Genomic DNA, 12,771 nt, shown 5'->3' with positions numbered 1-12,771 from the left:
TTTGCAAATTCAGCATGAATTCAAAATCTAGCAACTGCCCTCTTTACACAAAATGTCTCCTGATTTTAGTTACTGTTCTTAGACATCTGCTTGGTCTGTAGGTATGAAAGCTGTCTTGCTTCTTAGATGCTCTTCTCAAAAATATGGAGGTTAAATTCTGCATAAATTGTGTCCTGAGGGATTTCTAGGAGTTGGGATAGATGGATTCTGGGGGTGAGGGGTGCTTTGTTTCATTTTCTTGAGTTTTAGGAATACGTATGTAAGTCGGCCACATCCAAATAGATTCCCTGTATTCAGATGTTATCTGAGTGATGTCTCAAGCACTGTAAATTGCAGTTCCTGTGATAAATCTTTTGCCTTACCTATCCCTAATGTTTAATTGCGGAACACTTAGCTATGTGGCCACTGATGGTCTATTGGTGACCATTCCAGCTCTTCTACAATTGCTTGTAGTAGGATGCAAAATATCTGCTAATCTTGTGTGGATCTGACACTACAGAAGTGAACAATTATAAGGGTGCTCATAATCACATGTATTTTGGGTTCCTAAACTGACAGTGAATCCCCTCAAACACCATTTTAGTATATAACTGAAAATGCTGTTCTCTGTGGTATTGTAGGTTTGCAAACATCTTGTGCCAACAAGGAAGAGTGCTTGCTGGTGGTGAACATAGATGAAGTGAATAAAAATGGCTTTGGGGGCTTTTCCATCCCTCGCCACTCCTCTATGTTGTGAGGATGCCATAGGGATAACACAATGAAAGTATGGAGATGTATTCAGGCAGCTTCAGTTTGTACAAGGTGAAGATGCACATAAATCCACCGGCTGAATGATTCAGCCCTGGCAGGTCTCTTGCATTATGCACAGGACTTATTCACTTAGCCCTACCACCGCGCCTATAACTCATGCACTAGCGAAGGTGGTGCCCTGGCCTTTCTCCTGCTCCACATCTTGCGCGTCGGGCGCAGCTGCGTGGCCTCCGCTGTACCCACGGGCTTAGGGACGCCAGAGAGGCCGCGGTGCTGCGTCCCTGCCAGAAAGCTGTGGAGTGGGCAAACCCGCCCTGGCCGGGACTGCGCCTGGCTCGCTGTCGTGTGGGCCCGGTTCCACAGGCTGGATTAGAAAAAACTGTGAGGGCAAAGAGCTGGGTTTGTCGGGAAAGTTTAATCTACAAAATGGGGACAGAGGCTGCTAAATCTGTTGATTTAAATAAGTTGTAATAAACAGAAAATAATTGCCTTACAGTGTCATTAGTATACATAGGGCTGTTTTTATAATCACCGTATGAATTGCCACGTATCGTTTGAGCTCGGAGCCAGCGTCTGCAGTCGTGCTTTGTTTCCAGGAACGCATCCTCCTGCAATGTGAGCGTCGGCAGGGCAGCGCGATGGCAGAGTCTGAACAGAATGCTTACCTCTCTGTTTTGATACGCTGGCTTGTAAGCGTTTCTCTTTTCGTGTTTCAGTAATTTAGAAGAACTGATAACAAAAATAAGACAGATTTATGTGAGCCATCAGGGCTTCCTTTTGTTGCTTTTTATTTTTGTTGCCCCTCTTTTTTAGCACGTTCGCTCTCCCCCACCCCACGCAGCTTTACCGCGCTATCCCGGCGGCGCGGTGCGGTGTTACTGACCTCTCGGCCTTGTGTCCCGCAGCCATGCACCTCCTGGGGCTGGACTGGCAGCTGCGGCCGGCGGACGGACACACCTTCAGCAACGGGCTGCGGCCCGGCCTGCCGGGCGCGGAGGGCGCGGCGGCGGCGCCATCTGGAGGCAGAGGTGAGGCGGCGGCCGGCTCCGCGCGCGGGAAATGGCGGCTTTGGGGGTGTGCTCGGCGTGCTGCTGCGGGCGGCGGCTGTTCTTCTCCGTCCCTCTATGCATTAGTGCACAAAATCGTCCGATTTCTGGAACCTCAGACACTAATGAAGAAGTGCTCAGTCAAAAAATGTACATTTTGCCGTCTCTATGCCCCATTTCCAGGTGTAGCTTTGGGATCTCCGAGGAGGAGAAAAGGCTTGACTTAGTAGGACAGGTACATTGTGCTGTCTGCGGGGAGTCAAGAGCTGTGTTTTCCAGCCTGGGACCAGACCCTTTTTGTTTTCTTTTTTCTCAGATGTAATTCTAATAGAAAATGTCAAGGACAGCAGAATTTGAGCCATAGTAAATAACCTGTGCTGTGGTACTAGTGGGAGTAATGTATGCAACAAATTGGTTCTTTTTCTCTTAAAGAAAAGCTGTGTTCCAGTGGGGGATGTCAGAGACGGGGCAATGAGAACAATGAGTAAAACTCAGGAAACAGGAATACTTTCTTGAACTGAGAAAAAAAACCCAAAAAATATATTAAAAATACAGAGAAATTGCATGTCATGAAAATTATTTTAATCATTTAAATTTAATGTTTTTTACTGATGAGGTTCATGTGTTTTATTTGCTACATTGCAGTAAGGCTTTCCCTGCTTATTACAAAAATTTAGATAAAGGGGGCAGAACATTTCAGTTAGTCAAAGCACTTCCCAGGCCTTGGTGTAGGGAGGGGGTGGCTGAAGCGAAAGAGAAGTGAGAGCATTTGCTGTTGGGCAACGGAAGAGCTGGGTGTTGTCTTGCTCTCAGGACCTGCGGCTCGTGTTAAAGTTGCTGATTGCCAAAGTGAGAGTTAGAAACAAGTGCTAACACAGGATACTTGCAGTGAATGTATTTGAAAAGTATTTGAAAATCAGGCTGGGCAAGGAAGTTGTTGAGTTGTTCTTTGGTGTGACAAATCATTTCATGAATTTGCTTTTGTTTTCAATAAGTGTTTCTGCTGCACTTCAGCTTCTTCACATTTTTCCATGGAGGGCCGAATTTTGGCTTCCTCCTTTTCATGAAAACCTACATCCTTCTGGTGGCAAAAAACCTGTGGATTTCCAGAGAGCAGTTTGTTGGCTTGGGTTTCATCTCTGCCTGCCTGTAGGTCAAAGCGGATGAACAGCACATCCCTAGGTGGGAGGCAGAATGTTTCTATTAGTGCTGAACTTCTTCCAGATTGTGCACAGGTGAGAGACCCTATGGTTTTAGGCAGGAACCTGAACAGCTCAGGTCTGCAATTATGGTCACTTAGCAGACAACCGCAGTGTTTAACACGTTTCCAAATTCCCTCCCCTGCAGCTTTTTGCTGCCATCTCTGTACGAATATAGGGCAGCAGGATTGTTGAATTGGAAGGTGCTCATCTGCCTGGGGCACTTCACTGCAAATTCTGGCAGTTTATCCCAGCCCCACTCTAATTAGCCTTGCACATTTGAAGAGGCTGAGATGCCGGCTGGTTTGGGAGTGGAAACCTCCTGTAGAGGAGACAAGGAGACAGAACTGCTAGTTATGTCTTAAATTGCTGCAGTTAGCTTTCCTCAGAGCATGCTGGAAAAGTTTGCTTGTTCTTCTGACGTTTTGTAGAAGGTTGCTGAAATGTTGATAGTCTGGGGGAAGCAGGGAGAACAATATTTAGGCAAGTAATCTTCCACAGTGGGATAACATGAATGACAGGTTTGGATGAACACAAGGAATATCTAAAAGACAAATTCTCATAGCAGGGAAGGGTGGACGTTTTTCTGCTTCACCTTTCCTTTTATTATGTCCAAGTTAATATTGCTATCCCGGCAGTTTTTAGGAAAGCCTCTGACAGCTTTTAACACAACAACCGTTTAAGGGCTCGGGGCTCTGGCTGTGGAGAGTGACCTTTCTATAATTGACACAACTCAGGATGAAGCCATTCTTTTCAGAACATAGGTCTCCCAAAGAAACCTTTAACCCATAGACTGCGAACGGCCACTTAAACCAAGCTGTGCGTACTCAGCAAGCAAGGCATTTTAAAGTAGAGTAATTTGGAAGGAAAAAAAAAAAAAAGCAGATATTTCAATTTGATCTGCTTGTTCCTTATTAATAAACTAAATTCTGGTTTGAAATAATGAAACTGCAATTTTAGAGGTATGAAAATTAATTTATTACTGCATTTTCCTATCTGAATGAAAACAAAATTCACTATTAAAATAACACAGTTGCAGTTTGTTTGTAATTGCACATGCGTCTCACTAATACTGGAGAGGTCTGAGAGAGTAGACAAGTGCAATGGATAGAAAAATCCTCAGTGCTCCTGTAAAACTGCGAGTGAAGTCCACCATGGTCTGACTGTAAACAAAGCAGAAGATAGCTTTTTGGTTTTGTCTGAGCTGTGCTCAACTGGGGATTTAGACTAAGAGACAAAAGTGAAGAAAAATATCTTTCTTAATACTAATTATAAGGTTGTATCACTTCGTAGTACATAAAAACCAAGAACTTGACACTGCCATGGAATTGTGGAATTGCTACAGGGGTGAGATAGTAATGACATTAAAGAAAACTTTCTGAGAGAGGAGCCCATTTACAGCTGCATAAAGATAACATTAGAATTTTGGTGTAATTTAAATTAGGGGGGAAAGTGGGGAAGGAGGGGAAGCATGTTTAGGAATAATTGCTTCTTCACAAAGAAGTGAATTGAATGACCGTATGGGGTTTTCCTGCACCTAGATTATGTTAATCTATGCCAAAAATATATTCTGCATTTAAAATTATGTAGTAGGCTAGACACACATTTCGATAAAATATGTGACTATCTATTTATTGTTTCCTTTCTAATTGACAGACTATACTATAAAAGTCAACTTTAATAATTTCAGAGGACACCTAAGAGAAACTGCCATTTATGTGGAAATATACAAACTAAGTCCTGCTGATATTGCAAGTACAGAATGCTTTGATGTAGGGGTTTTGGTTTATGACATTTTGTCTTTGGTGTGCTCACAAATTTAGCAGACTTTCCACTAATTCAAAGTCGACTTAATATTTGTTATCTTGATTATTTGCTATAGTAAGGTCCTATAAAGCTGAAAAACACAGTAAGAGATTGTGGTCTCTGATCCTAGAAACCCACATTTTTAAAGACACTAAAGATAATTATGGGCAAGCCTTGTGGGCCTGAGAGATCGCTTTGGTTACCATAAATATGCTGACTAATTGGAAAAGGTAGATTTGAATTTGTGTTCTGGTATTCACGTAATCCAGAGCGTGTTTCTTTGGACCAACCAGCTTGATCCAGGTTCATGCTCAGTTTATGAGATGTTTCTCTAAGTCTACCACAGTGTGTGTATTTCAAAAAGACAATTACAGTTAATTAAATGGTAAAGTATTGAAGTGTCATGAAAAATACTTGTTTCCAGTTAACGAAATCAGCTTATTTCCAGTTATCAAAATCAGTGTTGTAAATGTAATTACAATAATTAAATGAAGAAAGTTAAATTTGCTGTTAAATTTGACACCATCTTACCTGCTTGAGATGATGAGAGAGAGGAAAAACAGATTTCTGCTAATAGCAGAAATTGGCCTTGAATGGATATGGAAAGCTAAACTGAGCCGTTGTTGTGAAGCTGTATAGGTTGTCTTCAGTTCTTTTCAAGTGATGTTGAGACCTCTGCCAGATGCTGCATCTCTTAAGTGACGTTTTGGTTTGCACATACAGATTATCATTGTCTGATAGTTAAGAAATTTTATTAGCAATGCTGCAGAAAAGCAGTATTAAAGGAATAATAAAATTATTGTATGGGAAAATATGCCACCCTTAGGTAGTGATGAGTTGGGGTTCAGATGCCCATAGAACAGGCCTGAGACGCTGGTGCTGTCCTCAGCTGTGTTCCTGCTGAAGCCTAATCCCAGTCCTCAGGCAGTGTAAGGACTGGGGAACGAGTAGAGGGAACTCTTTTGTCATGTTGCAGAAGTTAAAAAGATGAAAAACTCATACCCCATTAACAATGTAAACAACATGAGTCTTTTGGTTTCTACGGTTTCCGTTTGGATGCTTTGAAACAGATGATCAGAATGTAATAACAATCAATGTATTTTAAATGTCACTTCCGTTACCTTCATTCAATTTAATCAAGACATGCCATCATTTTCCAGGCGGATTAATCCTATTAAGTAGTTATGTGGCTAATGTAATGTAGATCTTAATTAACACATTAGCAAGCAGAAGTATTAATATGGACGCTATGAAGGCTTGCAGATGTGGTCTTCTGAAAATATACCAGGCTCTGGGGCTGTCTTAGCAGAAGTAAAGTATTTGACGAAGTTCAGCAGATCAGAAGAGAAGTTTCATTTTTGTGATTGTGTGGCAGTGATAGTTAGAATTGCTATGTTTAAAGTTACATGAAGTGCATTATATACCATCAGAAATAAATGCTACATTTATGTATGCTTAAAATTCATGCTCATATGTATTTGTTTTTTGTGAAATACAGTGAACTGACAGATCTTAATTTCATTTCAGTTATAATTTGCTTTTGATTCTGAAGACAGTTAATCTTGTGAAGCCATGCCCACACACATGTGAAGATGTGGCTAAATTTTTAGGTGTGTCAGAGTATTAAGACCTGTTTTGCAGTTCCAGCTGCAGGGCCAGGTTCTTTGACTGCAGCTGAGCCAGAGCAGTGATCTTAAGCAGACACTCTATTTGTGGAATTTTGTTCGTTTTGCCACAATAGAAATATGGGCTACTGCCCAGCAAATCAGAGATTTTTGTTTTTGTTTCAGAAGCTGTTTTACTGGACTTGTGAAAGCTCATACAAATTCAGAAGCTTCCTTCCTCCTCACTTCACAAAATAGAGCTCGTTAGTACCCCAGCATCCTCAGCATAACTGAAGTTCAAGATGTGTCATAGCAGCTTCTCCAGACAAACGCTAATTTCCTGGCTTTTTTCTTTATTATAGCTATGGGAACTTGTTTTGCATCAGCAGTCAATCTATTGTATGCGTTTCAAAAGGAATCTGTCTTCACTTGAGTCCTAGGGCACTTAGGTGTTAGTAGAAGACATTTTGAAGCAGAAATTCATATAGGAAGTGATCAGTGTGGTAGTAGTGCACACCACTGATTTTTCCACTGAATAAATTTGCATAGAAAAGGCATTTTCTACGTTTTTTGTTTGCTGTTCTGAAACAATAAGAAATGTCTGGTCATATAAGTAGCAAATTTACCTGAGGAAAAAATTGAGATATCATTGAAAACCATAGTAGTTCCTGTGCATTATTTTTTTGACAAAAAGTCAATGGAGTGTGTTTTTTATATTGATTTATTTCCTTTACACAGTTTTACCATAGATTTCTTTGGAATTCCAAGTCATCTGTGAAAATCTCTAACTATATAACAAACAACAACAGAAAAGTAAGTTAGATAAAAATAAAAGCTGTCTGCAGCAGTATTTATAAGAGATGCAGAGGTACAGGAAAAGAAGCAAGAGAGAATTCTCTTTAACCGACGTTGGTGATATTTATTCCTTGCAGTTAATTTGAAATTGTCCATGTTATCGTGGTAGTTCATTATGGATCCGTTGGAGTGGTTATTTTGCTAGGTGTTTTTCAAGAGTGTTATCAAGATGCAATTTACAGTCATCACCGTTATAAAGGCGCACAGTCAAAGCTCTGGAGTTAATTGCTATTTAAATGTGATGTCTGTAGTGTGACACCTAGATTTCATTTTTATTTAATTTTAGCTACAGTGTGAGAGAGGAGCCTATAGTAAATACCCAAGTATACCTGGTTTCATTGTGGATACAGCTCTGACACTGCTTGCCATCAGTTAAATGAAGGGCTGAGCGGGCACGTCCTGTCCGCTGCCACCTTCAAACCGACCTCCGGCTGCGAGATGAGGCTGCTGACAAGTGAGCAGGGGGAGTTTGCCTTGCTGTTGTCATGTATTGCGTGTTTGATAGCTTCAAAGGCAAATATACTTCAGTGCTAAAACAGTCTTTTCAAATGTATATGCCAAAATAGTAATTCAGCTGGGTAAATAACACAGCAGTTTAAATGAATAAGTGTTATTTAGTTGATAAATGTATGTTTGACTGAGCGACTGAAATGGCTCCCCTGGGTAAGATAAAGAAGTATGCTTTTAAAACTCTTCTGTAGATGTTTATACAGAGGAAATCACAGAAAAAAAAATCCAAGTATCGGTGGGGTTATGAGATAAACAGACAAAACACTAGAACAGTCGCTCACAGCAGAGATAATGATATTGGGAGTGATATGTTCACAGCAGTATGAGTTGTTTGGGTTAGTCTTTCTTCCCTGATTTGTCAGTTTGTCACATCTGTAACTTCACTTACATGCAGTTGATGTTCTTTGAATGTGATCTGCAGTGGTCCGTCAAAATGGAAAAGCTTCTAAAAATAGCTGGAGGGAGGGCGTCAGGTGGCAAGAAACATTCTCTGCATTAGGAGGTGAAGACTGAAGGGAGCTATAAAAAAAAAGGTTTGAGTCTCTGGAGACAGAGGTTATAAGTGAAGCTGTTAGTGCAGAGAAAACCATTGCAAATACAAAGTTAGGACGATCAATTTTTGAGGCTTTAAAAAACAAACTTAAGCCTATTGAGTAAGAAAATAGGTTCAGTGGTTGCATATTCTTTGCATTTCATTTCTGTTTTTCTAACTTATGGAGGAAGGAGCATGAAAAGGCCAATGTTGAGACACCTCCTGTAATATTTCTATGTGACTGCTCTGTGTTACTCATCTTCAAGGTGAGAATTTTTAATAGGTTATTGCTAATATTTCTGGTTTACAAGTAGTCATCTGAGAACTGGACTTAAAACTTTATAAGTGGTTAGTTAAAATTGCAAATATAAAACTTACATGTTAGTACAACCTCAGGCTTTTCTAAACTATGTTATTTCTGCATTGCAACATAGAACCATAAAAGCAGGATCTCGTGTATTAATTTCTTAAAAGCAAAAATAAGGATCCCTTTCAGCATGCCGGAGGTGAGACAGGAGCTGTTTCTCAGATGTGGCACGGGCTGGATATGGAGCAGAGGTATGCCCTACTACAGAAATACAGACTTGAAAATAAATGGGCATCCCTCCATTCTGTTCTTTGTTGTAGGGGGAGGGCTTCTGATTTCAAACAGATCTAAGCTCCAGATTCCCACCAATTTTATGTGTGCATTTCAGAAACAGATAATATCGCCCGACTTCAGTATTCCTTATGTCAAAGATTTCCACTAGCTTCTGTGGACTGGAGCTTTATTGTAATAAAATTGAAAAAAGTATGTAATGCAGCTAATTCATTGAGTATAAGGAATCTGTGGACAGTCAGAAGACTGGAAGAGGCACTGGTCTATTAATTTTCCCACCTTTATTTCTTATCCAGCCCTTATCATAATAATAGTGCTGCCTACTTTAATACTTCCTGGAAATAGCTTTTTACTTTGACTGTTTCACTTGGACTGTGGATATCCTGATCCTAAAGAACAAGTTTCTCCGGAGGGTGTCACTGTTCTCAGATGAGATACACTTGATGTTCATTTAAGTACATGCAGTCTGCTTCCAAAGAAATAATTTACAGCACACTTCTTAAAAATGTTGAAAAAAAGTCATCATTTTTTACTATAACTTGGAATTATGAAGTGAAGTAAATGTAATGCTGTGATCAAAGGAGATGGAGTCCTCAGGCTTAGGCTGACTTCCCAGCTCTGCCAGTGATTCCAGTATAGCATTCCACGGGTGATTTTATGTGCTCATTTGAACTGTAGTGAGATGTGCCTGCCTTTGTGGAGGTAGGAACTTTGAGATAACCTCTGTTGCAGTAATCCATTAGAAATTAAATCAGTGTTCTGATAAAACATTGTATGTTTGGATCTGGTTGGTAAGTCTGTGTTCTTGGGCAGCTCTAAAGGCTCATTGCTTGATGTTCTCAGACATTTGTTCTTTCCTTGCAGCTGCTTCTGCTTTCTTTTTTTCTTATTGCTCTGATGTTGTAGGTTCATTAGCATAGAAAATGAAAAAAACAAGCAAGTTGCCAAAAACTATATAGCCATTAGTAAACAGAGCATTCTTTTACCATTTCAAAACACTGCTAACATAATACCTGTTTCATTATGTACAAGTGTAACTGTTGCTAACATAGATAATTTGGAATCTATAATTGAAACCATGCCTTTGCAGCACTCTCAATTAAAGATAGTCAAGACAGAAAAGCTGTTCTTTATTTACCTGCTGGAATTACATGTCATTCTGTGCCATCCTGTTACATTTATACAGTGGTGGAATATGTTTCAAATGTAACTTGCCATTTATTGAAAATAGCATCACAACGTGGAAAAAACATGAAGTAAACATTGAGCTTTTCACAAATACTCTTAAGCTGTATCAGAGGTATTGCTGCCATCCAGTGTGTATCAATAGTTATATTAATGATACCTTTAAATTTCTGTGATTGTTAACAGGTATTTTCTATGGTCTTCACAGTGTCTGTTGTAATGATTTTTAAATGCATTTTTCACCACATTGCTTGGGAGTATGGCACACGAAATTTAACTTTGCTGTGTACTGTAACTTGAAAGCGCTGCTGACTCTTCGTATAGCACACCCCATGTTTAAAATATGTGTAGCCTCAGAACCATCCTGTTCTGCTGAGATTTGCACCATGTTTTAGAAGCTGACTCTTTCATGATCTGGAAGCCAGAGCACTCAAGCAGAAAGGTCTTGTCTCTTGTCTTCAATAATGCATGCTGAAGAACCATCAAATGTGGTTTTGACTAACCACAGCACGAGGGAGAAAGACTGGTGGGTAGTCCCTGCTTCAGGCCGGGAGGGCTTAAAAGGCAGGATGTGGAGTTGTACTAACTTTATTTCAAGAGGGAGGAGATGCATGTTAGAACACACAAACTGTCCTCTAAATCCTCTTCTCTGCATTTCATTTCTTCTGTCAACTCTCCTGTCTATGACCTGGAGGTTTACTGGACTACTGTACTATATAAAACAATGGTAGTAAAAAAATTGGTCTGTTTAGATTGAAGTTACCCCTTCAGTTCACCTTTCTGATAATTTTTTTATAACCTGATTGCCTACAAGATGCAGTTGAAAATTGCATGAAGAGTTTCGTATGTGCTTAATTTGACTCTCTGCTGTTACTATACTTGATCAGGAAAAAGCAATTGTAGAATTTAAAGGGTTGGAGGGATTAGATTTAGATTAAGATTGCACGTGCCCCACCAGAAAAGGTTTGTAGTCGTCTTAATTCAAATATAGCGACCAAATTCTTACATGCTGATTGAAACAGAAGGCAGATTGCATCAGAATGAGAAAGGAAAGTTACAGTTTGGTTTAAAAGGTGGCATTGCCACAGACCTTAATCTTGAATGAATGAAAATACCTGTATTAAATGCAATTATCTGATTTGATTTGTCTTTGTTTTTGTTTTGTAGGACCATGGGTCACTAGGAATAGCAGCATAGATAGTGGAGAAACAGAAGTTGGCCGCAGGGTCAGCCAGGAAGTGCCCCCTGGAGTGTTTTGGCGGTCTCAGATCCATATCAGCCAGCCACAGTTCCTGAAGTTCAACATATCCTTAGGGAAGGATGCTCTTTTTGGTGTTTATATAAGAAGAGGACTCCCACCATCACATGCCCAGGTACTTTGTCAATGTGTTTGTTGACTTTAAATGTCAAAATGCAAAAGTTTAGAGCATCTGTGTTAGATTTATGTTGGCACTTATGGAGCTCAAGTTAGGGATTTCTGGGAATTGCTTAATATTTGACTGAACACCCTGGTATTAAAATTTCTAGGTTATTACATACCTCAGCAGTACATTGATAAAAGAAGTAATCAGTTATGTTCTTACCATTCAGATTTTTAAGGTAACTTGTGGTTTGACACTTAAGTTTTTAAATCTCTGGCAAAATCTTGACACCAATTGAGATAAACCTATCCAGTTATACACCAGTCAGAAATGATGAGTGATGCTAGTGAAATTCACAGTATCAAAGCACTGTATAGACTTGCAGTGCACGCACAGCTAGATGTGTTAATGTGTAATTTTCTGTCTTCATAGAAGTTTTAATCTTCACAGGCTGTTGGAATGGCATTGTTGGGATGTGCAACAGACTTTGGCACCACTGCTACCCAGCCATATTGGAGAACATAATGTAGTGGCCATGTGTTAGAGAGCTTTAATTTTACTGCTCTTGCCTCAAGGAGAGTATTTAGGTATAGTGTCTAACTTAAACATGGGGCAAGTCTTGCAGTTGGGAAACTCAACTCTTCTTGATTTCCATCCAGCCTCAAAGATGGAAACTCAGTAATGCTGCATTTTTACAGTGACCCTGTACTACAGAGCTAAGGGTTGTAGGTAAAGATAGTTTTTAAGTTAGTGAGACCAAAGTTAATCTTTCTTCTACGTTGTGCACGGGATGTGTTAATTTCTTTGCCATGAGAAGGTAATAGCTGTATTTTCTGTTACAGAGATTTTTTTTTTTAATTGTATTGAAAACTCATTGATGTGAATGGAAGGCTTCTCATTTACTTAGATTAGAACTGTAATGAGAAATAATATATTTGCAGCTACACATACTAAAATGAAAGAGCTTCCATTCTTTAGAGTGCAAGGGAAGCAGAAATAGCAACCAGCTTTTGGAAAGGACCCCTTCCTTCATGCATATCCTCACTACTAAAAATTGGTGCTTCATTCAGAAATTGTCACCTAAACTTGAAAAGCTTTATTTAATATATGATTTCCAAAAACAAAATGTAGAACTCCGAGACCCCTTCTGGGAAAGTCGCATTTAACATTTCTAGATGCCTTGCCTTGATTTACAAAGAACTGCTACTACTTTTTTTTTTTTTTTCATTGGCAAAGCACACTGCAAAAACGTAGATGGTTAAAACCTAAGCTAAAAGCCCAGAGGCTTTAACATAATTGCTTTGCTACATATTGCCATCTAGGGA

At 39.7% G+C, this 12,771-nt stretch overlaps 1 protein-coding gene across 2 annotated transcripts in view; it reads left to right on the top strand.

Annotated features, from left to right (window-relative positions):
• Positions 1-12,771, top strand: part of TENM2 (teneurin transmembrane protein 2) — a 514,050-nt gene that overhangs the window by 385,493 nt on the left and 115,786 nt on the right. For both annotated transcript variants that reach the window (XM_086758660.1, XM_086758659.1), the window contains 2 exons: positions 1,656-1,778; positions 11,253-11,458. In XM_086758660.1, the coding sequence (XP_086614786.1) occupies positions 1,656-1,778; positions 11,253-11,458 (329 nt within the window). The remainder of the gene's footprint in view (positions 1-1,655; positions 1,779-11,252; positions 11,459-12,771) is intronic.

Source organism: Chlamydotis macqueenii, chromosome 14, assembly GCF_036417535.1.
Source record: "Chlamydotis macqueenii isolate bChlMac1 chromosome 14, bChlMac1.mat, whole genome shotgun sequence".
NCBI lineage: Eukaryota > Metazoa > Chordata > Aves > Otidiformes > Otididae > Chlamydotis > Chlamydotis macqueenii.
This window is presented reverse-complemented; position numbering and strand designations above follow the sequence as displayed.